The sequence below is a fragment of the Oreochromis niloticus genome, linkage group LG11 (genome assembly GCF_001858045.2).
Source record: "Oreochromis niloticus isolate F11D_XX linkage group LG11, O_niloticus_UMD_NMBU, whole genome shotgun sequence".
Taxonomy (NCBI): domain Eukaryota; kingdom Metazoa; phylum Chordata; class Actinopteri; order Cichliformes; family Cichlidae; genus Oreochromis; species Oreochromis niloticus.
This window is the reverse complement of record NC_031976.2, coordinates 32,825,375-32,852,693: the sequence shown is the minus strand read 5'-3', so window position 1 is coordinate 32,852,693 and position 27,319 is coordinate 32,825,375. Positions and strand designations below refer to the sequence as shown.

The 27,319-nt window shown below is 42.6% G+C and overlaps 2 protein-coding genes across 5 annotated transcripts; one reads left to right on the top strand and one right to left on the bottom strand.

Annotated features, from left to right (window-relative positions):
- Window positions 1–1,325: 1,325 nt before the first annotated feature.
- On the top strand, window positions 1,326–3,903 carry lg11h7orf78 (linkage group 11 C7orf78 homolog). Its single transcript, XM_005455118.3, has 4 exons — window positions 1,326–1,984; window positions 2,160–2,244; window positions 2,380–2,519; window positions 3,641–3,903. The coding sequence occupies exons 1-4, from the start codon at window positions 1,550–1,552 to the stop codon at window positions 3,725–3,727; spliced, it is 747 nt and encodes a 248-aa protein (XP_005455175.1). The 5' UTR covers window positions 1,326–1,549; the 3' UTR covers window positions 3,728–3,903.
- Window positions 3,904–4,147: 244 nt separating this feature from the next.
- LOC102075758 (uncharacterized) lies at window positions 4,148–11,348 on the bottom strand. 4 transcript variants are annotated; one of them, XM_019364227.2, is made up of 6 exons: window positions 8,412–11,348; window positions 7,579–7,962; window positions 6,125–6,966; window positions 5,437–5,634; window positions 5,062–5,272; window positions 4,148–4,793 (listed from the first exon to the last, which is right to left on the bottom strand). In XM_019364227.2, exons 3-6 carry the CDS (start codon window positions 6,855–6,857, stop codon window positions 4,532–4,534), a joined length of 1,404 nt encoding a protein of 467 aa, XP_019219772.1. In that variant the 5' UTR covers window positions 6,858–6,966; window positions 7,579–7,962; window positions 8,412–11,348; the 3' UTR covers window positions 4,148–4,531. The 4 variants fall into 4 exon arrangements, with proteins under 4 accessions (XP_019219772.1, XP_019219773.1, XP_025766958.1 ...); XM_019364228.2 differs by having other exon boundaries at window positions 7,579–7,639; XM_025911173.1 differs by lacking the exon at window positions 8,412–11,348 and having other exon boundaries at window positions 7,579–8,393.
- Window positions 11,349–27,319: the final 15,971 nt, after the last annotated feature.

Sequence of the window (27,319 nt, the reverse complement as noted above, 5' to 3'; positions counted from 1 at the left end):
GGCTTCCTTTCCACTGTGTGGTTCAGTCAATAAAAATCTGCTGTGTAGCAGCCATAAACTTTCAAGCAGTATTCTCTAACAGACTGACTGCACCTTGAATCTGGAAGATGCATCACTGTTTGTCACATCCTGGCTTTCCTCTAACTCTGTATGTGCTCTAAGCCATCTGAACGGTTTATACCACATCGGTTTGTGTTCACATCTTTGGGTTTCTCTGAGGATGAACTTTAGTACTTCAGGACAGGAAATGAAAGATAGGAATGAAGAGTTTGCTCCTGATAGAAGAATAAAAAGCATTTCATACCTGTGAACATCAGCTGTTCTCTGCTGGCGGCTGCAAGACCACAATATCTGCTGCCATCTAGTGGTCATTCAGATATCACATACAATTATTTGTGGTAGGAGTTTTTGAGAAATATAAGAAGATCTGTGCTTTAAAATCGTTATATAGTCACAGTTTTTAAATTGTAAAATAATGTGATTTTTTAATTCCTGGTTAGTTGAAGTGAACCTAAAGTAATAATAAATAATAATAATCTGCAATCAAGTACTCTTGGTTTTCATGCACCTTTACTGGACATTGTCTGCACTCTTTTGGTTAACTTGACAAGGTCTTACTTAACAATTTTAATAAGATTATAATGATTCAAAGGCTGTGAGATACAGGGGCTTTAGACATAACTGATTAGGTCCAAATTATATACAAGCTTAAATTTATAAAAAACTACAGCAATTAAAACCAGTCTTAAATCTCCACAGTGTATCTGTATAAACTAAAATAGACATAGTTTATTCCACAGGATCAGGTAGTTGCCTCAGACCAGTAATTAACCCCATAACAAAGAGCATTTAGATGTATTTGAATTTGGGATCCACAAGTCCATCCTTCAGATTTCGGGCACTTTAATTATATATAATAATAATTGTACATGGGCGTTAATATATCTCATGCAATTCATATTATGCTTGATACTTAATTAATCATATCTCATAATTTCATAGCTCTCTGCTTTACTTTATTTTTCAATTAAACTTATTTATTTAGTTGCACACAGTTGGTTGGGGGAAAGGACACTTTGAGCCTGTGTATGTCCTCTACATTTTACAAAATTGACAAAGTTGAATTTGACTTTAAAATACTGTATTTGACAATGTAAAACTGAAGGTTTACTGCATTATAGAAAACAAATAAAATTGCAGGGTGCCATGGTCTCTGTAATCCAGAGGCCACATTGTTTGCAGCGTTGCCAAGTTCCTGTTTTCTGTTTTGTTGAATGTCCTGCTGAGCTCAGCCCACTCTTTGTTCTTTTTGTTAGGAAGGCTAAAGGCACTGGTTACCAAGCAGCTTGTTTTATGTGTCTGCAGTCAGCCTTTTTGTTTCCTTCTTCTTAGGCTAAAACTGGGTTCTGGACATCTGCACAACCGGTACAAGGACATTACACTCAAACTCTGAGGATTCATATTTTAGGTCCGTAATGAGAAATCTTCCTGAAATTCAGGGTAAGAACTTCCATTATTATTTGGAAATCAGCCTCATCAGCAAATCGAAATGATTCCAACCGAGTTGTTACAGCCATTGTCCTCAGTTTCTTTTGAAAGACAAACACAATTTGCTGCGAGTCAAGATCTCTCCTTTGCAAGAAGCAAATATTTTAGGCTAAGAAAGACAGACAGGGAGTGTGATGTGCAGAGCAACAGGCCACCAGATTTCTCAGTGAAACTGTACAGCAGTCTGTCTGCTTCAGAAATAAGGGAAAGAAAGAAAAATATAAAGATAGTTGCACCTCAGCCCAAAGAAATGAAGAGGAGATATAGAACATTTCTACCAAATTCTCTGTCTTCGAGTCCAAAGAGAAAAGAACCTCCAAAGTTCATCGCTTCACACAAGCCTCCTGATGCTCTGGAGACTGAACTGATGTTTGTCAAGATTGGAAAGTATCATTCTGGGACCTACAAGAACCCCAAACCTCACAACTTCAGACCAGTAAGTGTCCCCAAACAGTCCATGGATTTTGTACCTTTTTGAAACACAGACACATGTAAACTGCAGACAATGCAGTCTGTTTTAGAGCACAATATCTGGTTTAAACACAAGAGGAAGATGCAGACAAAACATTAACATGATCGCTGGACTTTTTGCTTTAAATCACTGATTTCAGCTTGACGAGGAGCTTCCAGATATGATAATTGCACATGAGAGAGATCCTGGCAACCTGAAGTTAAAATTAAAGCATTTGGACACTTGTGAGTAGTTTTCTTGAGTTTGATTTGCAGCTTTATCTTGCTTTTCTATTGAGGTAGCAACATTTAGTGAAACAAATGGATTTGTGACAAGATCAAAAGCCTCTTTTCTCTTGATTAATATTGTTTCTCTTCTAGTGAGGATCAGATCTGAGACAGATTTTAGTTTTCGAGACACCAACACACGGATGGACACCTATAAACCTGCAGAGCCAAAATGGGATGCCCAACTCTTTCTCCCTCCACTGCCCTGGCCTCCAAAATCAGCTTCCTACACGGTCAGTAGTTTCTCAATTTTAGCGCTGTAAAGTAGCTAATTATATTCAAGTCTCAGAGGGCTGTTGTCTAAAAAACAAACTAAAATCATGTAATCGTTACACAGATATGTTCTGTGGGAAGGCTTAAAGGCCATGTGAGTACAACAAAGTATGAAAATACACTTTTTCTTTAGATTGCAGCCCTCTGCAGGACAAGTTTAAACTCGATCAGGGGTCTCAAACTTAAATGATCTGTGGGCACTGTCATCTCATGTGAAGGAGACTTTAGTGTTCAAGCAGCACAAACAAACAAGAAAACACCCACAAATATTTACTAAAATGTAGTGTTTTCTTTATTTTTATTTCAAATATTGTATAACAAGACAAAACTGCAAACGTGAATGCAATTTTTTTTCTCACTTTTAACTAACCGAAGCCTTTCATTGAACTACCAAACAAACAAATTGGTACTCTCTTGCTGGCTCTCTTAATTTTGTTCTTATTTAACAAAATAAAAATGCAGACATAAGTGTACACTGTAGTTTTTGACTTCTAGTAAAACTTGTTTTCTTTACAAATACTTCTCTCACTGAAGTACCACAGCCAATCTCTCAACATGTTTGTGCTCTCTGCTCATATTGCCTTCATGTTAAATTATTTTTTACTTTTTAAAGAACTTATTTTAACATTGCACTCAAAAACAAACAAATCCTCCTCAACAAGAAAAGTAACTTCAAGGGCCAAATCATATTATATTTCTTCATATCAATGTACGGGCTGCAAGTAGGGGTGACGTGGGCTGGAAGTGGCCCCTGGGCCGCGAGTTTGAGACACCTGATCTAGATAAATGATGGCTTGACCAACAATAACATTAAAGCACCAGTTACACATAGATGCATGAAAATAATGATTTGATAATAATACGTCATTTTCCTTTTGATAAAGTGTCTAAACATATTGGGGGAATTTATAATTTCATGTTGAATCTTTTTCTCGGTTAAACTATTTTTATTTCTCGTTACATTCACAAAAACACTGTGTCAAAGTTGATCAAATTTCTAAAAGTTTTTGTTTTATTTCTTGCAACAGTTTAGAAGGTGTAAAGCTCCATCTTTATTATCGCTTCTTCTCCTCATTCACAGAGACACAAACGAAGAAGAGAAGCGTACAGTGCTTTCCTCGACCGTGTGGAAGAGAAACTTGGGAGAACCTGGAAAAATAAGCTATGACTCTCTGTCTTCCTTTAGCCCTGTAGCTCCAAGTTTTTGAGACTTCTACATCATCAGTGTGATTTTTCTTTTTACAATACATTTTTAAGCAATTAGCTACACACAAAAGCCAGATGTAGCAAATGTGATGTTTTCCTATTTACTTATCAGAAGATTTAATAAACATTTGAATAAACAAACCAGTTTCAAAAAGTTTGAATTTTCTTGCAATGATTTCATGTTTCAGGCTTCACAAGGTTCAACACATTCGCTTCTTTCTCTAAATCCTCCCTCGCTCATGCTGCAATAGACTTCGGCTGCTGGGGGTTTCCCGTGATGCACTGAGTCTTTCACCTCTCACCCTTCATCACTCACTGATTTGCAAATTGCTACAAGAAATTATTAACTAAATTTAAACTGAAATAAAGTGAAAAACAATAATGCAGTTCTTTATGAAACTAGTTTTTATTTGATCAAAAAACAAAACAAAAAAATTATAAATACTCACACAACCAGAGAATTTCCCATTGTAACATGCTTGTAGCAATGCATTCAAAAATAACACTGGAATATTTCACATCGCATCACATCATTTTAACCATATGTAAAGTTTCTCTGCAGCAACAAAGCAGCAGCTTATTTCTTTGACCTTCATTTATTTTAAAGGTAGTGTTGCACCCATTGGGAGTCCTTGGGGTGATACAGATGTTTAAAGCTGCTATGGTACCTCATGAAAGTCCATATCAATTAGTATCCTGAGGCACTGGAGAAAAAAAACTATATAATAATCATTTTTCTGTATTGTTCACTTTGCACTGCTCAGGATTAGAATCGTGTTTCCTCTCGTTCCCAAATGCAGTCGCATTCTCGAAAAACGTCCCTTTTGGGCATCGTGGTCATGATGCTGAACCTGTTCCTGGAGAGCTCCCGCAGCTCCTTGATCAGTCTCTCCAAAGATGGACTCGGCCAAGTTTTGTTTTTGTCACTTATAAGAATGTATGTCTGTCTCGTGATCAGCTCCAGTCGCTCCAGGTGTCGCAGCTTGTTGAGGAACAGCAGGTCTCTTTTTGGTTCCTCACGGTGGAATCTACAGAAGACAGGACAGGAAAAAACATCAGCTCTAGTTGCGTGTTGGCAACGATAGGCCCATAATGGGAAATTGTTGACAAGATTTTCTGTAGTGTTTGAGTTGTACTTCAGCTCAAATCAAGACAGAAAAAAGCTTCATTTAAAGCAAAATGTAAATTATGTCAGTTTCTCAAGTGAGATGATTTGATGCTGCAGGTCACACATAAACCATCAAATGGAACTTTTACTTCGTAACAGTAATAAAAATAAAAATCTGCTGGGCATACCGTATCCTGAGAGTCTTGAGTTGAGGAAACAGTGTAGGAAGCTGTTTGCAGAGACTATCGGCAAAACGGTTCTGATCTATGTCGAGATGCTCAACTCGCTTGAGTTGAGATGCAATGGAGTTCATCTGGCACGCGCATATGGATGTTCGCAGTGTCAGACTGGTCACCTGGGGTGGAAGGGCTTCCGTATAAGAGGCAAGAAAATTCCCTCCTATAAGGAAAGAATTGACAGGACAGAAGTTACAGAAACAGTTTTGGCCTGGAGCTTCACACAGCTTCACTTAAAAAAAACAAAAAAAAGGATGCATGCAAGACAACAGATTTTTGCTTACTACACACACACAATACAAAGATTAAATGCATGTTTTGGCTCACCAATGATTGAGAGTGATTCCAGCTGTTGCAGATGATTGAGCCAGGAATAGAGATTGCACTGGATACCATCCCAGGGGTACCTGTAGTGGACAGCAAGCGACTTGAGTGAAGTCAGACCCCTCAGCGCGTACTCCGACAGGATGATTTCTGTGTAATTGACTAACTCCAAAGAGATCAGTTCTGGGCCGCCGTACTCTCCTACAGGATAAAAGAGGTAGTTAGTTAAACATTTAGTCTCTGTCGGGTAAGTTTAGCATAGTCACACAATACTACACAACAGACTGTGTGATCAGAATACTAATCAGAATAATATGTATGTATGTATGTAATCAGAATAATAATCCCTAAGGAAATTATTGGTCCAAGATAGTTTAGTCTAATACTGTTACTAATTAAATAATACAATATTACAAGTACATTACAGTTTCCAAAATTTAAGAAATAGCACTAATATATACAAAACGCTCAATTATAAACATCAAGAATATTACAGAGGTGAAATATATATCATGCAGCATGTGTGCAGCTCAACTGACTTCAATATGATGGATGTTGTTCTAATATTGAGGCATAATGTAAAGAAAATATTGTATTTTCTTGATGAAAAGCTCTTGTCAAAGGTGTAAAAAAATGACTGTATTGGTTCTGATGCATGCAAGTGTAAAATATAATCAGGAGACTGGCTTACCTGGGTTTTCTGGGTCCAGTGGATAGAAGTAGTTGTCGGGCAGTGGCACTGGTGGCTCCCCTTTCATTCCCCAGGATAAGTGTTTGAGTTTCTTCAGGCTTAGCAGCAGGTTGTGGAAGATGTAAGAGGGCACTGGCCTCATCCTCCCAAGCCCTTCACTTTCCTGCTGGTGGAACAGCAAGTACTCCAGGTTGACCAAGCGTGACACGCTGTTGATGAACTCCACAGTGTCTTCGCAGGACATCTGAATGTTGCACACGCTCAGGTGAGTCAGCCGCTCTGCTAGTTGCTTACGCTGACACTGGACCAGTAATGGCTCAACCCAGGTGGCGTTTCGTACCCCAAGACTCGTCAGGTTGGGGAATTCACACAGGTTGTCTAAGTATTTCATCTTGTAATTCCGCCGTTCCCTCACACAGACAATGGTGTTGAGTGATGGGAGGGACTTGCTGAGGATTTTCCAATCTTTGGGTCGTAAATGTTGCACTGTGGCACGGCTGACCCCACGGCACTGCACGGTGTCCCAGAATCCAGACGTGTAGCGGGGAACGTAGGAGAGTCCTGCTGTATAATCCTTCCACAGGGACGGGTGGTCGATGAGATCTCTGAAGTGTCTGCAGCAGAGGCGGGCTGTGTGCTTTTCCTCAGTGTTCAAGTAGCCGAACACCAAAACCCAAACTTCAGGTGGCAGATATGGTAGCTCCTGGACCTTCATGTTGACTGTTTGAGCCATTGCACCTCAATTCCTTACACAAATTCAACCAATGCAGAAGCTGCAGCCCTACAGTCAATAGTCCTTTGCCCCTGAGTAATCACACTGATTCGCTGAAAGGTAGGAGCACCTGGAAAGGGAACAACAACAGTTTACAACCCAGACTAAACAAAAAATGACCAAGACCTCACTTAAGCTCTTTTTTTTTTAATGTAAAAGGTGTTTATTTTTGCCCCAAACTATTCAGGCAAGCCTCGCACCTCCAGCAAGACTGTAATATGAAATAACTATCCCAACGTCCTTGTGGGTTGCCATGTGAATTTAAAGAAGCTTGTTGAGGTGAAATTTGCTTGCGCCTGTGACTCACTGAAAACAAGGCCTCCTTGTATTTATCTCCAAATAAATCAATCGCTGACTCAGTCTGGCTTCATGAAATGTGGGTATAAAAAGTCATATCATTATTATAATCCTAGGTTATTTTCACAAAGCATTGAATCCATTTAATTCCTTACAGCCAGCCAAAAAAACAAAACAAATGAAGGATAATCTGAGATGTGTTTTAACAGAAAAACCACTTTCCCTCCCAAAATCACTTAAAACAGGTCAGTAAAGATTTATCCATACTTTAAATGCTTAACTTGACGAAAACAGCATTGCAGTACATCTAACCAGCAGAGATGCTGCAACAGGTAAACTTGAACTACATAGCAAATTATAGTTTGTGGCAGAGAATAATGCTTACCTTGCAGGAGTCTCTGAAAAGTTCAAATCCAGTAAGAAGCAGTTGGAGAAGCTCTTCCAGCCTGCACACACACAGGGCCAAAGCAGAGTGACTATCCCTGGTCTGTGACCCTTAAAAAGGTTGCTGGTACTTAATTAAGATATGACTTTGTCAATAAAATAATCCCTGTATATCCTGTTATTTGTCTGCTGTTGACATCATCAGTCAAGTGGGGTGTGTCAACGACTCCTTTTACACCTCAACAACTATCAATAAGTCAATCAAACGTGACTTGAGGCTGAAGTTCATCACTCCATTGTTGTGTTCCAGACTGCTTGATCACATCACTTACATGTCTCCAGTCCCCACTCACTGTTTCATGTCCTTTCTCTTTCTCATATGCATCTGAAAGCCCACCATGACATATTGCTGTTGCATGTGTTCATGAAGAATTCCTGTTTAAAACGACTAAACTAGCACACTTAGAAAACAACGCCAGTCACACTGAGCCACACATTTTTTTGCCCCTTTTTCTTAGCTAAATATAAATCAAAGTAAATAATATTTCAATGTTTTATTTAAATAAGATATTTTATTTCAACCTTGTATTAACTGAATGTTCTACAGCACCAAAGGTTTTGTAATACAACCAGAGTTACATCTTATCTGCAGTCCATCACTGTATATCTGCTAACTCAGAGGCCAGGAAACTTTACCATTTAAAAAAAAAAAACAATCTGTTTTTAGCACAATTTTTTTAGTAGCCCAAAATCTCCATGGAGCCACATAAAAGTGTGACTACTCTGCAGTAGGTTATTTGTTTATGAACTTTAACTTTATCCATGATCACTTACTAAAACAAATCAGATGATTGGAATACATCTTCAGCGTGCCATCAAGTTTGGCAAAGGCTTGATAACAAGCTAGCATTTGATTCAGGTGTGTAGCTCTCGAGGACTGGAGTTGGACACCCCCGCTCTAGCTGCTCCAAAAGGATTTGGAAGAAATTCATCATCATCTAAAGATTAGATCAGTTTTTACTTGAATTGGACTGTTTTTGTAAGTGATCATGGATAAAGTTAAAGTGCATAAACAAATAACCTACTACAGAGCTCTCCAGGAACAGCAATAAAGATCTTCATGTTTCCTATCACAGTTAATAGATGCATAAAATATGTGCCAAATATTTTATGTGGAGTATGACAGTAGAATTCAGCTGAGGGGGCTCAGTGATCGTTTTCTACAGAGATGGGTTTAACAGAAGTATCGACCACTTTCTCCCACCAAAACCACTGCAAACATCTTTTTAATGATGCACTAACATAAAGAAACAGAGAGAGCAGGGACGAGAGAGGTCATACAACTGTGAATTAAACAAAACCTGCATAACCTTTATCTGCTGTTTACAATCTACATGTATTCATCTCAGGGGCGGCGGGGTCAACGAGTCTCAACAGCTCTCTGTTGCAAAAGACCCCAAAAGAGGGGTTAAAGTTCATGCCTGGTCTAAACAAGTCAGCCGTTTTCAGACATGCAAAAAAGCTACACACAAAGCTACTGTTTTTGGGGACAACAACAACAACAAAAAATTCTATATCAAATAATCTAATACCGTAAATTTAGCTTAATTCAAATCTCTACTGGCTCGATGTACCAAAATAGATTTGTCACATGAAGATGCCCAAAGACTTTGAAACACAAAGAATAAACTCGTGCATATTGTTGAATCAATCATTGATGATAAGTCGTATCAACTTTTTAAAAGTGAATATAAAAGGTAATGTTCTGTAATGTTTGTAAAAAGTTTGTTTTTTGTTGTTTTATCAAAGAAGTGATGAGTAGTTTGCACCAGCGTAATCAAAAATCAACACTTTAACTCTAGTTTGGTCATTTTTATTCATTTTGTTCGAGTGCAGCTGAGCGCCGTCTGACCTACTTTAAGCTGAAGTGAAGTTGGCCAGTAAGCGTAACAGTGAGGTAAGCTGTCCTCATATCACTGTGTTACTGTACATCAACATGAGAGTCGACACTGCTGATTTTTAGAATGTGAATCAACTGTGAGACAAGCCAGGAGAGAAAAGCTGGTCGTTATGTGAACATACTCTGTGCAATGGACCAGGTGTGTCTGGACGACTCCACCTCACAGTAACACAGGCCATAAATACCAGAAAATGCAACTCTTCGATTTCCTTTTCAATTCGTGTTTCTAAAGACTCCTAAAAACTTTCATTCTTGTGTATTGTAAGAATTCCTAAGCAACGCAAATAAAGTGTTTAGTGACAGAAGTAACTTGAAAAAATATACAAAATGCAAAGAGTTGATTAAAACAAAAATAAAAAGTTGGGTAAACATGCACTAGGAGAACAGACTGAGTGATAAGTAATAAGGTGGAGACCATATGCACCAGTGATTGGACATAGATGAAAACAACTGTGAAAGGTGAAAACAATCGTTAACAACCTTTAAGACCTTCAGCAGCTCCACCCTCATTAGTGTCACCTGTAGTTCTGACACTAATGAGGGTGGAGCAGAAAAATCATAAAAGAGGGAAACAAAGGAAACAGACACACAAAGAGACTTCTTACATAAACAACAGATTGTCACACTAACAGAATAACCTAAACTAAGCAAAATAATGTGAATGATCATGATTAAAATTATCTGGCTAATACATTGATATGAACAACAAAAATCTGTTTGGATTTAGTTTCAAATATTTTATTTCTGAACCTAATAGAATTTAATGCAATAACAGGCTCTGAGTTCTTTGTGAGGTGGCTAAAATCAATGTTTTTCATGCAAGTCTGCCTTAAGTTGAACATCCTGCAAGATTCTGCTGTTCTCTAACAGGTTATTTTCCCAGTGTCCAATCATAAATATTTTAGTGGCTGCAGATTTTTAGTATTTTATAATTCATATCAGAGAAGCTCAAAACTGTTCAAATTGCTCTCCAGGGCAAAGATGTTCGATTTCAGCAATTTCCTGCTTCACACCCACATTCACATAAGGCTGAAGGTTTGAAAGTAATAGTTGTTGGCAGCAGAGGCTGCGGGCATAGGCAAATGTTTGGAGGCCCTGGGGTACTGCAGAGTGCACAACAGCTGCAGGAAATAAATGAATAGATGAGAAATCTGAAGTTATAGGTGCAGATTGCAGAGGCAAATCCTCTCTACATGCAACTAGCTGATGAGGTTTCTCTTCTTTGCACCAGTTTAGAGATGATGGGCAAACACATGTTTGTTGCTTTGTTGGCAGAGCAGCACTCACTTTCTGAAGTACAGGAAAAAAGGATTTAACTGTTTTGGTTAAACACATTCTAAATTACAGTGACACAGCCCTGGGTCGGTGACCCAGTGTCTTTGATTTTTGTAGTATTATTATTCTTATTCTTGTTCCCTGGTCAGTCGTGTCTTATGTCACGTGTTCCCTTAGTTTAGTGTCAAGTCCACAAGTCCTGCTTTACTTTGACATAAGACAAGGGACTGTCAGTGTGTCTAGTTTTGCTTCACCCTGGGCTCCTCATGTTGATTGCTCCCAGCTGTGCTCCCCTCATGTGCCTCATTTCCTTGTTTCCCTCAGTGTATTTTCGCCCTGTGTTTCTCTCTGTCAGTGTCGCGTCGTCCCCTCACCGTGCTGTGTGTTTCTCCTTCCATGCTCCCTGTGAGCTCTGTCCCTAGTTTACAGGTTTCCCAGTGTTTCTGTTATTAGTTCCCAGTTTCTAGTTTTGTTTTTGCAAGTTTATTTTTGTGAAAATTATGCCACTGCATTAAAGCAGCCTCTTTAAGTTAATTCCTCTGTTTGAGTGTTTTGTGTTTGGGTCCTACATCCTGCCTGCCACACGGCCATACCATGACATACACAAACATCTTAGTTTAGAATGTCTTTGTTTACAAGAAATGAAAAAGTTTTTCACTGAGGGAAAAGCACAAAATATTTCATGTTTAGTTGTTCTTTTTTTCATGTAAATTGATAATGCAAAATTTATTTCAAGACGTTTTTCAACCAACTGTAAAACTACATGAACAAATAAGAAAAGAAAATAACACTTAGTACAAGTAGCTGCTACTACAGCTCACCTGGTTGAGGCAACCCATATGGTGAAAGTTACTCGGGGGCCTGGGTGAATAATAATGAGGCCTAATTTCCAGAAATCTAAAAAACAAATTGCTTAGTCAATTTATAACCCTCTATAAATGCATTTCTTCTTGAATTTGCAGAATCTAAGTTTTAATGACTAGTTATGTTTGTTGAACATTATCACTAATGCTCACAGGGAAATAGACAATGTGAGCAGTGGTGGTCGACTGAGCTAGAAAGTGAATAGAGGTGAGAGAACAGCAAAAACAAAGTGGTGACTTATAGGAAGAAGACAGAAAACTGTGTAGACTTATTCCCTTTCAATTTATTTGACAGTAGTGTAACCCAACTGAAACTGGGTCCAGCTGCACTCTGTGGACTCTTTCTATAAAGAGTGCGTGCAGCTTATTTAAATGATTTATTCATTAGTTCTGAGGATTCGATTTGGTTTTCCAGAAATACCAAGTTGTTAATAAGCTAAACTCTTTTCAATACAACCTAAAGTCCTACAAGCTTTAATATCCATGAGTTATTAGTTTAACTAAGGTTGCAGTTTTTTCCCCCAGTGTAATTGGCTCAACCAGACCCATTTTTATTTAGTATGCGTAATGAAATTTTTACACAGAGCATTTGTGTTGCACAAAGAAATGTGATATAGGATGGTACTTTTTATTTTTCTGTAACTGTTTAAAAAATGGACAGAAATGTCCCTCTAATGTGTTTTCCAAAGGTGAATTTGTCATTTAAGCTTCTGGAAAAGTCAAAGTGTTTCCTTGGATGAGCCAGAAATGCTCTTTTAATTTTTTATTCTTAAATGGAAAATAAAACGGATGATCAAATACGATATGAGATATGTGACATGTTATAGCATGAGCATGCATGGCTGAAAGTGGAACCAGGCTGGGTCCTCCAGTACCCCCAGCTAACGAGGCGTGATGCTGGCCGGACTCTCCAGAACCCCCAGCTAATGAGACAGAATGCTGGCTGGGTTCTCCTGAACCCCCAACTGAGGCAGACGAAGTCTGGACGGGCCCCTCAGACCCTCCAGTGGAGGCGGACGGCTGAAACAGTTCTCCTGAACTGCCAGCGGAGACAGACAGCGGCATAGGAGCCGTGAAGCGCTGGATTGGCTCACCAGAGCTTCCAGCAGGAGCTGATGCAGGGCCAGAAGGCGTTGAGACCCCTGGCTGAGTGTGTGACTGACCAGGTGGCTGAGTGGCTGACAGAACTGAAGACTGCGCTACAGGTAGCGGGGCTGATTGTGGTGGAGTGGTTGACTGGACTGCAGGCTGGGCGGCTGACTGAGCTATAACCTTAGCTGAAGGCAGTAATGATGGTTGTAAAGCAGGTGGTGGAGTGGAAGACTGAGCTAGCGGCAACTGAACAGGGGACTGAACTGAGGGTTGAAGCCCAGCAGGCTCTACTTTCTCCAAGGGTCCAGAGGTGGCAACAGTCACGAACTCAGCCTCTGGGGAAGCCCTGGGGAGAATCTCTCTCTGTGTAGCCTGACTGGGCCGAAAGGTCTACTAACTGTGCGTCGACTAACTCCAAACCTCCAGACTCTGAGCTCCCTGATACAGGGTTGAATACTTCTGAGGCCACTGACTCTGGGTCAACATCCTCAAAGTCCATTGACTCAGAAATCAGAGTTGTTACATTAACTGACACGGGCTTAACAGTTTTTAAGCTCACAGGTTCTAAGCTAACTGTGGCTGAGCTAACAGTCTCGAACATAGTGGAACAGATCTCAGTCTTCTCAGTTTTAAAATCAAGAAAAAAAGAAGCACCAGATTTCTTCTCAGAGAGGCGACTTGGCAGCAAAAACAGTCTCAAAATTGCCAGTCAACATAGAACTCTCTTGAACTTTCCTGGTCTTAGTGAGTGAATTAGTTCTGATGGCAGAGTCTGTTTTACTCACTGCGGCGTTCTGTGCTGCAGGTCCAATAACAGCCGCCTCAGGAGAGAGTGGAGGTGTGGTGGGGTGAAGATGGCGAGGGCGCCGTTTCTCCCTTAAGGGAGGATCGAGCGATTTGGCAATAAACAACGACGGGAAAGGCTGCTGATGCCGAGAATACCAAGAGGTGAGGGCTTCCAGGAGGGCAGCTGAATTTTCCTTGCCCGGACCGCCCATGCCAAATAGTTCAAAACAGAGCCTCGCCCTCAAATCTGTCATTATTTGCTTTAGTCCTTTAATATCCACAAAACTGACAGCAGAGGTAGTGGATGACAAGAGGTCATCAAGAAACACTACCTCCAGTTGCCTCTTGTAGGGATTTGCAGCGCGGATTATCCTCCGGTAATAATCCCACAGCTGAGCGAGATACTCCCCCTATGAGGCGAAACGTGAGTCCGCTGGATCCATGCGGGTCGAGTCGTTTTGTCAGCGCTCTGTGTGCGGGCAGGCAGAGGTGAGTATCAAAATGCAGGACTCAGAGACTGAATTCAACTCAAAAACCACAGCTTTATTGCTGGCACGAAACAAAACATGAATCAAACTGAGGAAACCACAAACTGGAACACACAGGCAAAATCTGAGGGTACGACGCGACACTGACACAAAGAAACACGGGGCTTAAATACACTGAGGAAGTCATCAAGGAATGGGAAACAGGAGGGAGACACAGCTGGGAGAGATTAAGGCTAACAAGACAGGGGGAGCGAAGCTAGAAACACTGACATAAGACAAACCTTTAAAATAAAGCAGGAAATAATTCACAAAGATGCAGACTTGACACACACTAAATATGAGGGCACAAGACATAAAACCTAAGGACAAAACCTTAAACCAGAATAAACTGGAACTAATAAACAACAAAGCATAACAAAAGCATCAGAATACAAACCATAATACAAAGGAATATAAGAAACTGAAAACGCTGGGTCAAAATGACCCAGAACCGTGACAAATATTCAACCTGTTAATTCTGAAATGTTTACATCCCATCCTCAAAACAAAAACAGTCCAAATCAGAACATTCACAAAAAGCCATTGAAGCTCAGGGAACAGTTCAGAACCTGGAGGGCCAAGCACAGGAGTCCAGGAAGAAACAGTTCAGGGGGCCGATGCAGAGGTTGACGGCACTGAGTTCTACCCACAGTTCTGGAGGCCAACCATGGAGCCAGCAGCAGCGATAAAACAGTTCTGGAGTCCGGCTAGTGGAAAACGGCAGCAACAACGTTCAGTAGGCCGCCCATAATGGCACAGCCTGGAAAGTGTCCGGTGGTGCTGGACGTGGACGAGCAGGCCGTGCTGGACATGGACGTGGATGACCAGGCCATGGACGAACCAGAAGACTCACTGGTAGCTTGGTGGACAGCAGGCACGCAGGACCAGATGGTGGCTTGGCAGCCGCAGGCGATGGAGCAGGTGGTGGTGCTGCAGGCAACGGAATTGAAGCTGCAGGCTTGTAGCAGGAGGGGGCTGAACGGAATCACCAGAGCCGTCAGCGGACGTGAGGTGGAGATGGCCGGGCTCTCCTGAACCCCCTGTTAAGACAGAAAGCAGGACGGACTCCTTGGAGTCCCCAGCGGAGACAGACGGCAGCAGGTATGGAGACATGGAGACCCCTGGCTGAGCTGAAGACTGAGCTAGTAACTGTAGCAGAGGTTGTAGTGGTGGCTGTTGTGATTTTCCTGAGCCTCCAGAAAACGGCTGGACAGAATCACCCGAGCCTCCAGCGAGGACAGACATGGGTGCAGGCACCTGCTGGACACTAACTGTTCCCACCCAAGGAGTAGGTAAGGGTGCGGAGGTCGGCTGTGTCCTGGCAGGCCTCACCTCAGGGACCGGCACGAGTGCTGGGGCAGACCGGACACTAGTCACTCCCACCCGAGGAGTAGGTATGGGTGCAGGAGGAAGCTGGTTCACGTCTGTCCTCACCCTGTGAGCCAAGACAGGCACCGGCAATGGCTGGGCGTCTGCTGTCCCCACCCGAGTTACAGGTATGAGTGCAGGGACTAGCAGATCCTCAGCCAGCCTGGGAACCGGACCAGGGACCAACTGCCCCCCCACCCGGGAAACGGATAAGGGTGCAGGAGAACAAGACCGCAGTTGCCCTGTGAACAGGAGCACAGAGAGGCAGAGGAAAAGGCTCAGAAACAGTCACTGAAGCAGAAGAAATTGCAAAGCCAAACCCAGTCTTTTCAGATGCAGCATGGAGAGTTGCAGAAACTGTGACTAAGAAAACTGGCTCAAAAACATGGTGAAAGGATCCAAACAGAGGCGGCCATCCATCTTCATCCGCTTTAGCCGAGGCCGGGTCGCGGGGGCAGCAGCCTAAGCAGAGAAGCCCAGACCTCCCTCTCCCCAGCCACCTCCTCCAGCTTATCCGGGGAAACACCAAGGCGTTCCCAGGCCAGCCAAGAGATATAATCTCTCCAGCGTGTCCTGGGTCTGCCCCGGGGCCTCCTCCCGGTGGGACATGCCCGGAACACCTCACCCAGGAGGTGCCCAGGGAGCATCCTTGTCAGATGCCCGAACCACCTCAACTGGCTCCTTTCGATGTGGAGGAGCAGCGGCTCTACTCTGAGCCCCTCCCGGATGGCTGAACTTCTCACCCCATCTCTAAGGGAGAGGCCAGCCACCCTTCGGAGGAAGCTCATTTCTGCCGCTTATATCCGCGATCTCGTTCTTTCGGTCACTACCCACAGCTCGTGGCCATAGGTGAGGGTAGGGACGTAGATCGACCGGTAAATTGAGAGCTTACACTCAGCTCCCTCTTCACCATGCCGAGATACTTGAACTCCTCCACTTGGGGCAGGAACTCATCCCCGACCCGGAGTGGGCACTCCACCCTTTTCCGGCTGAGAACCATGGCCTCAGATTTGGAGGTGCTGATCCTCATTCCCGCTGCTTCACACTCGGCTGCGAACCGTTCCAGTGCGAGCTGGAGGCCCTCACCTGATGAAGCCAACAGAACCACGTCATCCGCAAAAAGCAGAGATGAGATTCTGAGGCCACCGAAGCGAAAGCCCTCCGCCACTTGGCTGCGCCTAGAAATCCTGTCCATAAAAATTATGAACAGAACCGGTGACAAAGGGCAGCCCTGGCGGAGCCCATCACCCACCGGGAACGAGTCCGACTTATTGCCGGCAATGCGAACCAAACTCTTGCAACGGTTGTATAGGGATCGAATGGCCCGTAGCAATGGGCCAGACACCCCATACTCCCGCAACACCTCCCACAGGACACCCCGAGGGACACGGTCGAATGCCTTCTCCAGGTCCACAAAACACATGTAGACTGGTTGGGCAAACTCCCATGCACCCTCAAGTATCCTTGAGAGGATAAAGAGCTGGTCCAGTGTTCCGCGACCAGGACGAAAACCGCATTGTTCCTCCTGTATCCGAGGTTCGACTAGCGGACGAACTCTCCTTTCCAGCACCCTGGCATAGACTTTCCCAGGGAGGCTGAGGAGTGTGATCCCCCTGTAGTTGGAACACACCCTCCGGTCTCCCTTCTTAAAGATGGGGACCACCACCCCGGTCTGCCAGTCCAGGGGTACTGCCCCTGATCTCCACGCAACATTGTAGAGGCGTGTCAACCAGGACAGCCCTACAACGTCCAGAGCCTTCAGGAACTCGGGGCGGACCTCATCAACACCAGGGGCTCTGCCACCAAGGAGTTGTTTAACTGCCTCAGTGACCTCGCCCCCGGAAATTGGCGGGTCATTCCCCTCATCCCCAGACTCTGCTTCCTCCTCGGAAGACGTGTCAGTGGGATTAAGGAGGTCCTCGAAGTATTCCTTCCACCGCCTGACAATTTTCTCAGTCGACGTCAGCAGCGCTGCGCCAGCACTATACACAGTGCAGGTAGAGCACCGCTTTCCCCTCCTGAGACGCCTGACGGTTTGCCAGAATCTCTTCGAGACAGTCCGAAAGTCTTTTTCCATGGCCTCTCCGAACTCCTCCCACACCCGAGTTTTTGCTTCAGCCACTGCCCGAGGCGCATTCCGCTTGGCCTGTCGATACCTGTCGGCTGCCTCCGGAGTCCCATAGGCTAACCAAGCCCGATAGGACTCCTTCTTCAGCCTGGTGGCTCCCTTCACCTCTGGTGTCCACCATTTGGTTTGGGGGTTACCACCACGGCAGGCACCAACCACCTTGCGGCCGCAGCTCACTGCAGCAGCTTCGGCGATGGAGACGCTGAACATGGTCCATTCAGACTCAATGTCCCCAGTCTCCCTCGGAATGCTGTTGAAGCTCTGCCAGAGGTGTGCGTTGAAGATCTCACGGACTGGGGCCTCTGCTAAACGTTCCCAGCACACCCGCACTACACGTTTAGGTGCACCGGGTCTGTCCAGCGTCCTCCCCCGCCACCTGATCCAACTCACCACCAGGTGGTGATCAGTTGACAGCTCAGCCCCTCTCTTTACCCGAGTGTCCAGAACATATGGTCGCAGGTCTGGTGATACGATTACAAAATCGATCATCGACCTGCGGCCTAGAGCGTCCTGGTGCCACGTGCACTTATGGACACTCTTATGTTCGAACAAGGTGTTCGTTATGGCCAAACTGTGATTTGCACAGAAGTCCAATAACAAAACACCGCTCGGATTCAGATCAGGGAGGCCGTTCCTCCCAATCACGCCCCTCCAGGTCTCGCTGTTGTTACCCACGTGAGCATTGAAGTCTCCCAGCAGAACAACAGAGTCTCCAAATGGGGCACCTTCCAGCACCCCCCCAGGGACTCTAAGAAGGCTGGGTACTCTGAACTGCCACTCGGCGCATAAGCGCAGATGACAGTCAGGACCCGTTCCCCGACCCTAAGGCGCAGGGAACAAACCCTCTCATCCACCGGGAAAAACCCCAACGTACCGGCAGCAAGCCGAGGGGATATTAGAATACCCACCCCAGCCCACCGCCTCTCACCAGGGGTAACTCCAGACTGAGACAGAGTCCAGCCCCTCTCCAGGAGACTGGTTCCAGAGCCCAAGCCATGCGTAGAGGTGAGCCCGACTATATCTAGCCGGTACCTCTCAACCTCACGCACTAACTCAGGCTCCTTCCCCACCAGAGAGGTGACATTCCATGTCCCTATTGCCAGTCTTGGCAGCCGGGGATCAGTCCGCCAGGGCCGCCGCTCCTGGCCGCCGCCCAGCACACAATGCACCCGACCCTATGGCGCCTCCTGCGGGTGGTGGGCCTGCGGGAGGATGGGCCCATGTCTCCTCTTCGGGCTGTGCCCGGCCGGGCCCATGGACTAAGGCCCGGCCACCAGACGCTCGCCCTCGGGCACCCTCCCCGGGCCTGGCTCCAGGGCGGGGCCCCGGTAACCCTATCCCGGGCAGGGTAAACTGTTCCCTCGATATTCTCTTCATAAGGCTCTTCTGAATTGCTCTTTGTCTGGTCCCTCACCCAGGACCAATTTGCCATGGGAGACCCTACCAGGGGGCAAAAGCCCCCAGACAACATAGCCCCTGGGATCCCTGGGACACACAAACCCCTCCACCACGATAAGGTAGCGATTCACGGAGAGGGCAGAGGAGGCCATGGAACATTAAACTTGACCTGATATGCCAGCTCTAAAACACTTAGTCCTAGTCTTTTAGCCAGTTTAGAAAGGGGAATGCAGTTTTATTTTTTACTAGCTGAGGTGATGGTGTGTGATCTAATTTAAGTTGAAAACCTTCAGTATTTACAGGCAGAGGAGGGAATCCAGCAGGAACGTCAAGTGAAATGATATTCTCCAAGCTAGCAAACAGGGCAGAAAAACGGTCCATAAGTTCTGGTTCAGATTCAACAGTTGGAGATATTGTCCTGTGCAGTGCAGCAAACAGTCTGTAGAATAACATTTTTAACGTCATGAATGAGCTTATTATTGACCAAGTCAGAATCAGAAAATTCACCAACAGATTTGCAAATGTTATCATTATTAGAAACCACACGACTATTTTGTACCACTGAAAGCAACTTCTGTTAAATAACTAACTGTAAATCAGAAAACTGTTCAAAGAAGTAAAATTCTTTTGCCCCATTTTTGTCAGCATCTTGTATTTGGAACATAGACACACAAAAGATGGATTATAACCATCACGACATGCTCCAGGGGTTTTTGAAATTCCATTATAAATCATAGAAAAGAGCATTTTTGCCATGTTGGTGTTTTTTCTAACCAGATGTGATGAGTGAGAGAGTGGATAGTGAAATCACATGCTCAGTGGAATAATCCTATGATTTGGGTCTTTTTTCCCCTCATCTTTTCTTTTTTTAAGTAAATCAATTATTCTTAAGCGAGAAGACCTGATGCTTGGGATTCTTAACCATATGTCACAATGTGTGACAATTTTAGCATAATCAACCTATAGTGTGGAAAGTTGGAGTACCACTGTGCAGTCCCTCCATAGGGATGGGTGGTTGATAAGATCTCTGAGGTCTCTGTAGCAGAGGTGGACTTTGTGTTTTTACTCTGGTCAGGCAGCTGAAAACCAAAACCTGACCTTCAGGTGGTAGATATGGTAGCTCCTTGATCGACATGTAAATTTTTTGAGACCTTTAGCTCCAGGGTCCAAGGCAAACAAAACATTTTGTTAACTGTTTTCCATTATGATTTTTATTTTGAAATGTGGTTGACCAGTTATAGCATGCTGGCATCCCGTGTGCAGCATCAAACTTTCAGTCTACCAGCAAAGCCAGTCTTGTCAAATGGGAGCAGTTTGAAAAAAATATGTGGAACAACTAGTGTGTTGCTTGTGCTTTAAAGACTGGAAAGCATTTGGAGGGGAAATTCTCCCATTTACAAAGGGGGGATTATTATATTACGTTTGGGTGGGCAGTCATCAACTGCAGTGAGATAAAGACTAAATGAACCAATCTAAACAAAACTTTGCACAAACATTGTCAGAGTGTAACACACGATACTTTACCACTGCTGAATGTGGAGAAAGTTAGGATTTTGGGCTTACGTTCTCTAGGAATCGACTAAGGAGCGAATGACACACAGCTAAAAGAGCAGTCAACATTTATTCAAAACAAAACCAAAAACAGTCGTTCAACAGTTCCAATAGTCCATATTTGTCAGTCCATGTGTTCAGAGTTCAGTGTTCTTTTCAGTCTTTTCAGTTCAGGTGTGTGAGTGTGTATAGTGTTAATGTTAGTAGTACTACCCGGGTAGTTAGTGTATTGTTCTGAGATCTCATAAGCTTATCTGTCAAGAAGTAACGCAGTTGTCACTTCTAAGTAGGCTGGAAACCTTTCCTGCATTGCAGCTGGGGATCCGGAATCCTGGCTCGCAACTTCAAACTCCAACAAAAAAAGCAACCTGCACAGGGCAGTGAACATATTTTACATGAATATCATATAACAACTTAATCAACACTAGTGACCAAATGCCTCTCACTCTTTGTATATAACGACTTAATGCAATCAATAAAAAAAAACGAACCTTAAAACAATTTCCACATCATACAAATTTAACTCAAATCTCATATTTTGTGAACAGCAGTCACATCAATCCAATGAATTGAGAGAAAGCACATTACTGATGCATGAGGAAAGTGCAAAACGTGGTCGCAGTACTATTTAGCCAAAGACTGCTCATATTTATCATCTCATTACAATAAATAAAACTTACCTACTAGCTTCCAAAGAAATATTTCCGATTGGCTTATAACATTCACAAGTGAAGAAATAAAAAGATAATACAGCACTCAAAAGGAACACATGAAATTTACATTATACTAAGCTAATGATTAGCTAACGATTAGCTTGCTATGCTAGCGCAGTTAGTCAACTCACCGGAAATGAACAAAAACCACAAAAGCAGAGGTACATCGGCATCAACAAAAAGTGTCCGTGTTTCCCAACAAGCGGAAGAGTAAAATCCAATTTGTGTCTTCACACATAACCCTTTTCTTGAACAAGGATTAAAGAAAAACTCGGTGAGTAGCTCCGACCAGCATACGTAGCCTTAGCGCTATTCTCCTTCTCTACATCAACTCAAGTTCACAAGCACTAAACAATCTCATAGTGCCACCTACTGACATTCTTTGGGAACAGCAGTTCATTTTCATGAGGCAAATTTTAGGTGGGTTACAAGAGCAATTAACATCTTTATCAGGGTTGTCATAAAAGTAATGTCTGGGGGCCAAAAACAATCCAGCACCCTGAACGGATTTTTATTCTTTCTCTCTCTCTCCTTTTCATGATTTAACCCCCCCCCCCCCAAAAAAAACCCCAACAACAACAAAAAACAACTTGCTACTGAAATTTCACTTATGGTAATAATGCTGGGGCATATTTATCCCTCTCCAATTATCTTCCAATATATATTAGACAATCAGTTCGGTTTAAATGCTCAATTTGTTTTTCCACAAGTTAACAGGATTAACAGGACTTCATGATCATGGTGAATAGGTCAAATAAATCTTCAAATTAAATAATAATAATAATGATAATAAAGTATTGTGCAGGGTTTTCACCAAGTAGGCCAATAACTACAAAGACCTAAAATAAATTCATGTACAAAGTTAGATGTACTGAGTCAATAAAAGAAAAAGAAAAAAAAAACCCCAAACCAAACACACACACATAAAATAGAAAAAGTAAACACTAAGCTTAAAAAGCTTAATACACATTGAAGGGTTTATCATCGGTATATAAGACTGTTTTGCTTGTATGACATTAGAACAGAGGTGGGCAACTCCAGGCCTCGAGGGCCGGTGTCCTGCAGGTTTTAGATATCACCCTGGGTCACAACTGAATTAAATGATTAGTTCATTACCAGGCCTCTGGAGAACATCAAGACATGTTGAGGAGGTAATTTAGCCATTTGAATCAGCTGTGTTGGATCAAGGACACATCTAAAACCTGCAGGACATCGGAATTGAGTGCCTGGAGTTGTCCACCCCTGGGTTAAATGTCTATGCCTGCTTAGCAGTGATTGTTGCATGCTGAAGGATTTGTGAGAAATATTTTACAAAAAATACATTTTAAAAGAAATCAAATATTCAAGGATGACACGCAGAGCCAAGAGATAACAGGCTAACATATGTATTCAATGATGCAAGAACAAAAAAACAAAAAAAAACAATGCAGAATTTATGTTAGATTTGTTAGAACCATGGATTTAGAGAATGTTTGCTTCCTCATACTAATGTACATCATTTGCCCAGGTAATGATCAGCAAATCAATTTTCCCCAACCTTTTTTGTAAACAGAGTTTGAGCAACATTTGTAATGCTACTCAATTATCTTGCTGATGTTCTCATTTTGTATAACACACAGGTGCCTCCAGTTCTCCAGAGGCCTGGTAATGAACTAATCATTTGATTCAGGTGTGTTGACCCAGGGTGAGATCTAAAACCTGCAGGACACCGGCCCTTGAGGCCTGGAGTTCGACACCTGGTATAACAGGTCAAGTGTGTGTAGAAAAAATTAAAAAACAAAATTAAAAAACAACAATAGTGTGACTCACCAATGATTGTGAGTGATTCCAGATGTCGGATACGTTTCAGCCAGGACTGTAGATGACATGGGATGCGCTCTCTCAGGTTGTCATAGTGAACAAACAGGGACTTGAGCGAGGTCAGGCCCCTCAATGCATTCTCAGATGGTATGGATTATGGGTAATTCACCAGCTCCAGAGCAGTCAGTGCTGGGCCATCATATGCTCCTATAGAACCAAAGAAAAAGACGTGACTCACTAAAACTGTGTGACGGTTCCTGATGAGACTGTTCAACCGCAAAGCTTTGGTAGTAAGTAAACCTTTGATTTCTTTGTGTCGAGAGCCAGAGTGCACACAGGAACATAAACCTCTACAAATTAATGGTGTTTTCTTGTGAGTAGCTTTTCAAGTGTAAAAGGTGACTATAAGCCTGCATCAGAACCAGTACACAGAACAGAATGCCTTTATATGATAAATTGAATCAGAAGGCATCCCAGAAATGTTCTGCTGCATGAGCTAACAGAGATCAGGCTTACCTGGTTTTTCTGGGTCCAAGGGATATAAGCAATCATCAGGAATCTGTACTACTAGGTGGTAGCTGCTAGTAAATGTTTGAGCTTCAGCTTCCACAGCAGGTTGTGGAAGACGTCACAGGGCACCAGCTTCAACATCCCCAGCCCCTCACAGTCAAGCTGGTGGAACAGCAAGTACTGGAGGTTGACCAAGTGTGACACGGTGTTGATGAACTCTGCAGTGTTTGGGATCTCGATGTTGCACATGCTCAGCTGAGTCAGCCGCTCTGATAGAGGCTCAATCTGACACTCCTGTAGCACTGGTTCTTCCCAGACAGCTTGTCCTGTAAATGGCACACTGCAATCCGGGTAATCTTGCGCTGGTTTAGTGTGTTCCAGAAGCCAGATGTGTAGTGTAGGAGGCTGAAGAGCACCACTGTGTAGTTCTTCCATAGGGATGGTTGGTCAATGAGTTTTTGTGGTCGTTGAAGCAAAGGCAGACTAAATGTTTTTCTTTTGTGTTCAGGTAGCTGAACACCAACATCAAAACTTCAGGTGGGAGATGTGGTAGATCTTTCATGTTAACCGTTTGAGCTTCAGCTGCGGGTCTGAGGTTCTTCTGGCCTAGCTCCCCACTTGTTTATGCAAATTCAACCACTAGTGAGGCTGCAGCTTTCCAGTCAGTAGCGCTTTACGTTGAAAGTAATGAAAAGCTCAAATGCAGATTTGTTCAAAGGTTGGCTGCACCTGTAAAAAAAAAAAAACAACAGATTTTCCATCCGTGGCACCCCGGGGAGGGAATGGCCACATTAATATTAGTTGTGTAAAACAGACGAGTTGGGGGGACACTTTTCACTAATATATGTATTTATTTTCAGTTTATTTAAAAGAATAGAAAACCATATGAAGCTGCTTTTACAGGTCGGTAAACAGTGTTCAGACCAAAAATGTTGTTTGATGTTATTGCTGTCACCCATGTTACTGTAAAGAGAGGGGTTAAGGCAGTTCGCCTGAGTTATTTACCTGTAAACGTGTTACAAAAGGGAGGGATGTCCCGCCCGGCCGCATTACGGACCAAGCTCATTAGGTAAAAAAAAAAAAACCTCATACATTAAGTGGGGAAATTACTGCATCATGGAAGCCAAAGCATTAACAGGCAACCTATAATACCCCATGAAGTCAGTGCAAGTGGCATGGGGCATTTGGCTCACTGACATTCCTATATAATCAATGGCAATCCTATATAATACCAACTCAGCCATGTGGGTATTTAAGCATATCATTACCAACTTACAGTGTAGATATTGATGTGCTCCCAATTAGTTTCTGGAGTGTTTTTTTCCTCCCCCAGACCAGACCTTGATAAATGCACTGCACTACAAAGCATCATCCTGATGCCACCAAGTACCAGCAGATGGCAGCACTACATCATAAACATCTCAGACTATCGTTCTGAGTTAGTAGAAAATTAAAGTACTACATGGGATACACAAAAGGCACTGAGGCCAACATCCAAATTTCTCATACCCAACTATTGAGAATAACTGATTCATTTATTTGTTTTTTTGGCTCTACCACAACCACATCTTTGAAATGCACCCTCCAGTTTGCATTTATGCCAACGTGTTAAGGAGTTTGTAGTTGGGCTGCATTTCTCTTTAAAAATCAGTGTGTTTAAACATGTCAGTTTAGAGAGTTAAATCCTATCATTCATGAGGAGACTGTTTAAGTCCTAAATTCTTCTTTTCTGAAAGAATGAGCACTTATGTTATGGCAATGAACTGAACTGGCATATAAAAATATATAAATTAATACTTAATATTTAAATTAATAACGGGAATTTTTAAAACTCTTATTTGTGAGGAAAAATATTTATAAATCATTTATAATCCAGACTTGGGTGCCACACAAAACAAACACCTTTTTAAAAATTGTAAACAATTTCCATATTTTAAGCCATTTATTCCACAGCTTGCAAATCTTCTTACTGGAGTAATCAGGTTTAACTTATCCTACGTAAACTTACTACGGTAGGAAAACCGTGTGGCTCTGTTCTCCTCTGCTACAGCGTCTTGCCTACGCTATACTAACCTTTTCTCTCTCTCCCCCCACCCGCACCGAATGCACTCATTTGCAAAAATTCCTGATGCTGGGATTTTAACTATAAACCAAACCTTTAAGGCACAGGTATTCACAGCTTTACTTAACCAAGCCAACATTAATCCAATAAAATAAATTTAGTTCAACTATAACCATGAATGTACTTATTAAATTACTAATTACACAAAATAAGTTTAGCAACAACAAATATAAATCCTAAATATATATTGTCAATGGTATGGTAACTTTTATTGTCCCCAATGGGAAATTGATTTGCAATATGTCCATACAGAGAGACAAAAACAAACAAACGCCACACAGACACACACACACACACACACACACACACACACACACACACGAGCTATATTAACTTGGCTCCCACAGGTAGTGATGGCCAAACGAAGCTTTCTGAAGCACTGAAGCTTGGGTTAAAAAATGGTTCATTACTTGAAGCTTTTCAACACAGTCTTCTCTGGTGACATGTGGTGGCCAAAAATATGAAGAACAGCTTGAATCGACAAATTAAGGTGTACTGCTTCATTATGACTGCCAACTCTACAGAGTGGAGTTCACAATTCTGTCTGAGATTGGGCCACCCTTGTGTTGCTTTGAACGAAACGAAAAAGTTTAAGCACCAATAGTCACCACATGAGCTAGGGCTCGAGCTCAAAGTCACAAAAGGGAAGTGGGGGGTCCTATGAGGGACTCTTCGAGCTGTCAACGACGAGGAATGGGGGAACCAGGCACTGGGTAATATCTAGAGTAGGAACCTTGAAGCTGTAGGAAAGTGAAGACATGAGGTGGAGACCTCGGAGTCACTGTGACAGGGAGAACATACTCTTTATCTCTGCCTGACCAAAACTAATAGCCAGGTCAAAATATAACTTTGACATCCTCATCACCTCTTTTCCTTGTAAAAAAACAAAACATTGTCTTGTCCTTATCAACTGAGAATTTAAAACCCGGCTTATATGACCACTCTTCGACTTTTCCAATTGTTCCCTGCAGTTTCTTTACAATATACTCTACATTTCTCTTTTTCATATTGCTCCATCATCAGCAAAAAGCAAAAGCCCTATCCCACCCTCTATATCATTAAACACATCATTTATCATTAAAGAAAATAACTAAGAAGTCCTCAGTCCTAAGTCCTCACTTGTATTTGTCTTCCCTTTAAAATCTGCCCCCTCATACCCAATTTACTGATTTTAATTAGTAGGCCTTCTCTCCACATCATGTCATAGGCTTTTTCTATATCAAAAAACACTGCCACGACCCTCTTTGTTTATTTGTGCTTTCCTGACTTCATGTTCCAAACACAATACCAGATCCATTGTATTTCTCCCTCTTTTGATTTGAAAGCTGTTAAATGAAATAATAAACTAAATTCACTGACAAACAATAATGCAGTTCTTCATGAAAACTAGTTTTTATTTGATCGAAAAAACAAAAGTGAACCAGAGAATTTCTCATCATAACTATGTTGAACCAAACCTTTAAAAAAAAAACAAAAACAGTCGAATATTTCATCACATCATTTTAACTATGTGTAAAGTTCAGCAACAAAGCAGCAGCTTCTTGCTCTGACCTCCATTAACCTCCTAAGACCCGAACTCTTCCACGACATGCATTTTTAATTTCTCTTTGATATTTGGTCATATTGGGGCCCAATGAATGTAAAAACAA

Coding starts and splice junctions, on each gene's coding strand:
- LOC102075758 (XM_019364227.2), bottom strand. CDS start 6,857: ATGGCTCAAACAGTCAACATGAAGGTCCAGGAGCTACCATATCTGCCA. Junction 5,635..6,124: donor ACTGGACCCAGAAAACCCAG/GTAAGCCAGTCT, acceptor TTTATCCTGTAG/GAGAGTACGGCGGCCCAGAA. Junction 5,273..5,436: donor GGAATCACTCTCAATCATTG/GTGAGCCAAAAC, acceptor CTTTCCTTATAG/GAGGGAATTTTCTTGCCTCT.
- lg11h7orf78 (XM_005455118.3), top strand. CDS start 1,550: ATGATTCCAACCGAGTTGTTACAGCCATTGTCCTCAGTTTCTTTTGAA. Junction 2,245..2,379: donor ATTAAAGCATTTGGACACTT/GTGAGTAGTTTT, acceptor TTTCTCTTCTAG/TGAGGATCAGATCTGAGACA. Junction 2,520..3,640: donor CAAAATCAGCTTCCTACACG/GTCAGTAGTTTC, acceptor CCTCATTCACAG/AGACACAAACGAAGAAGAGA.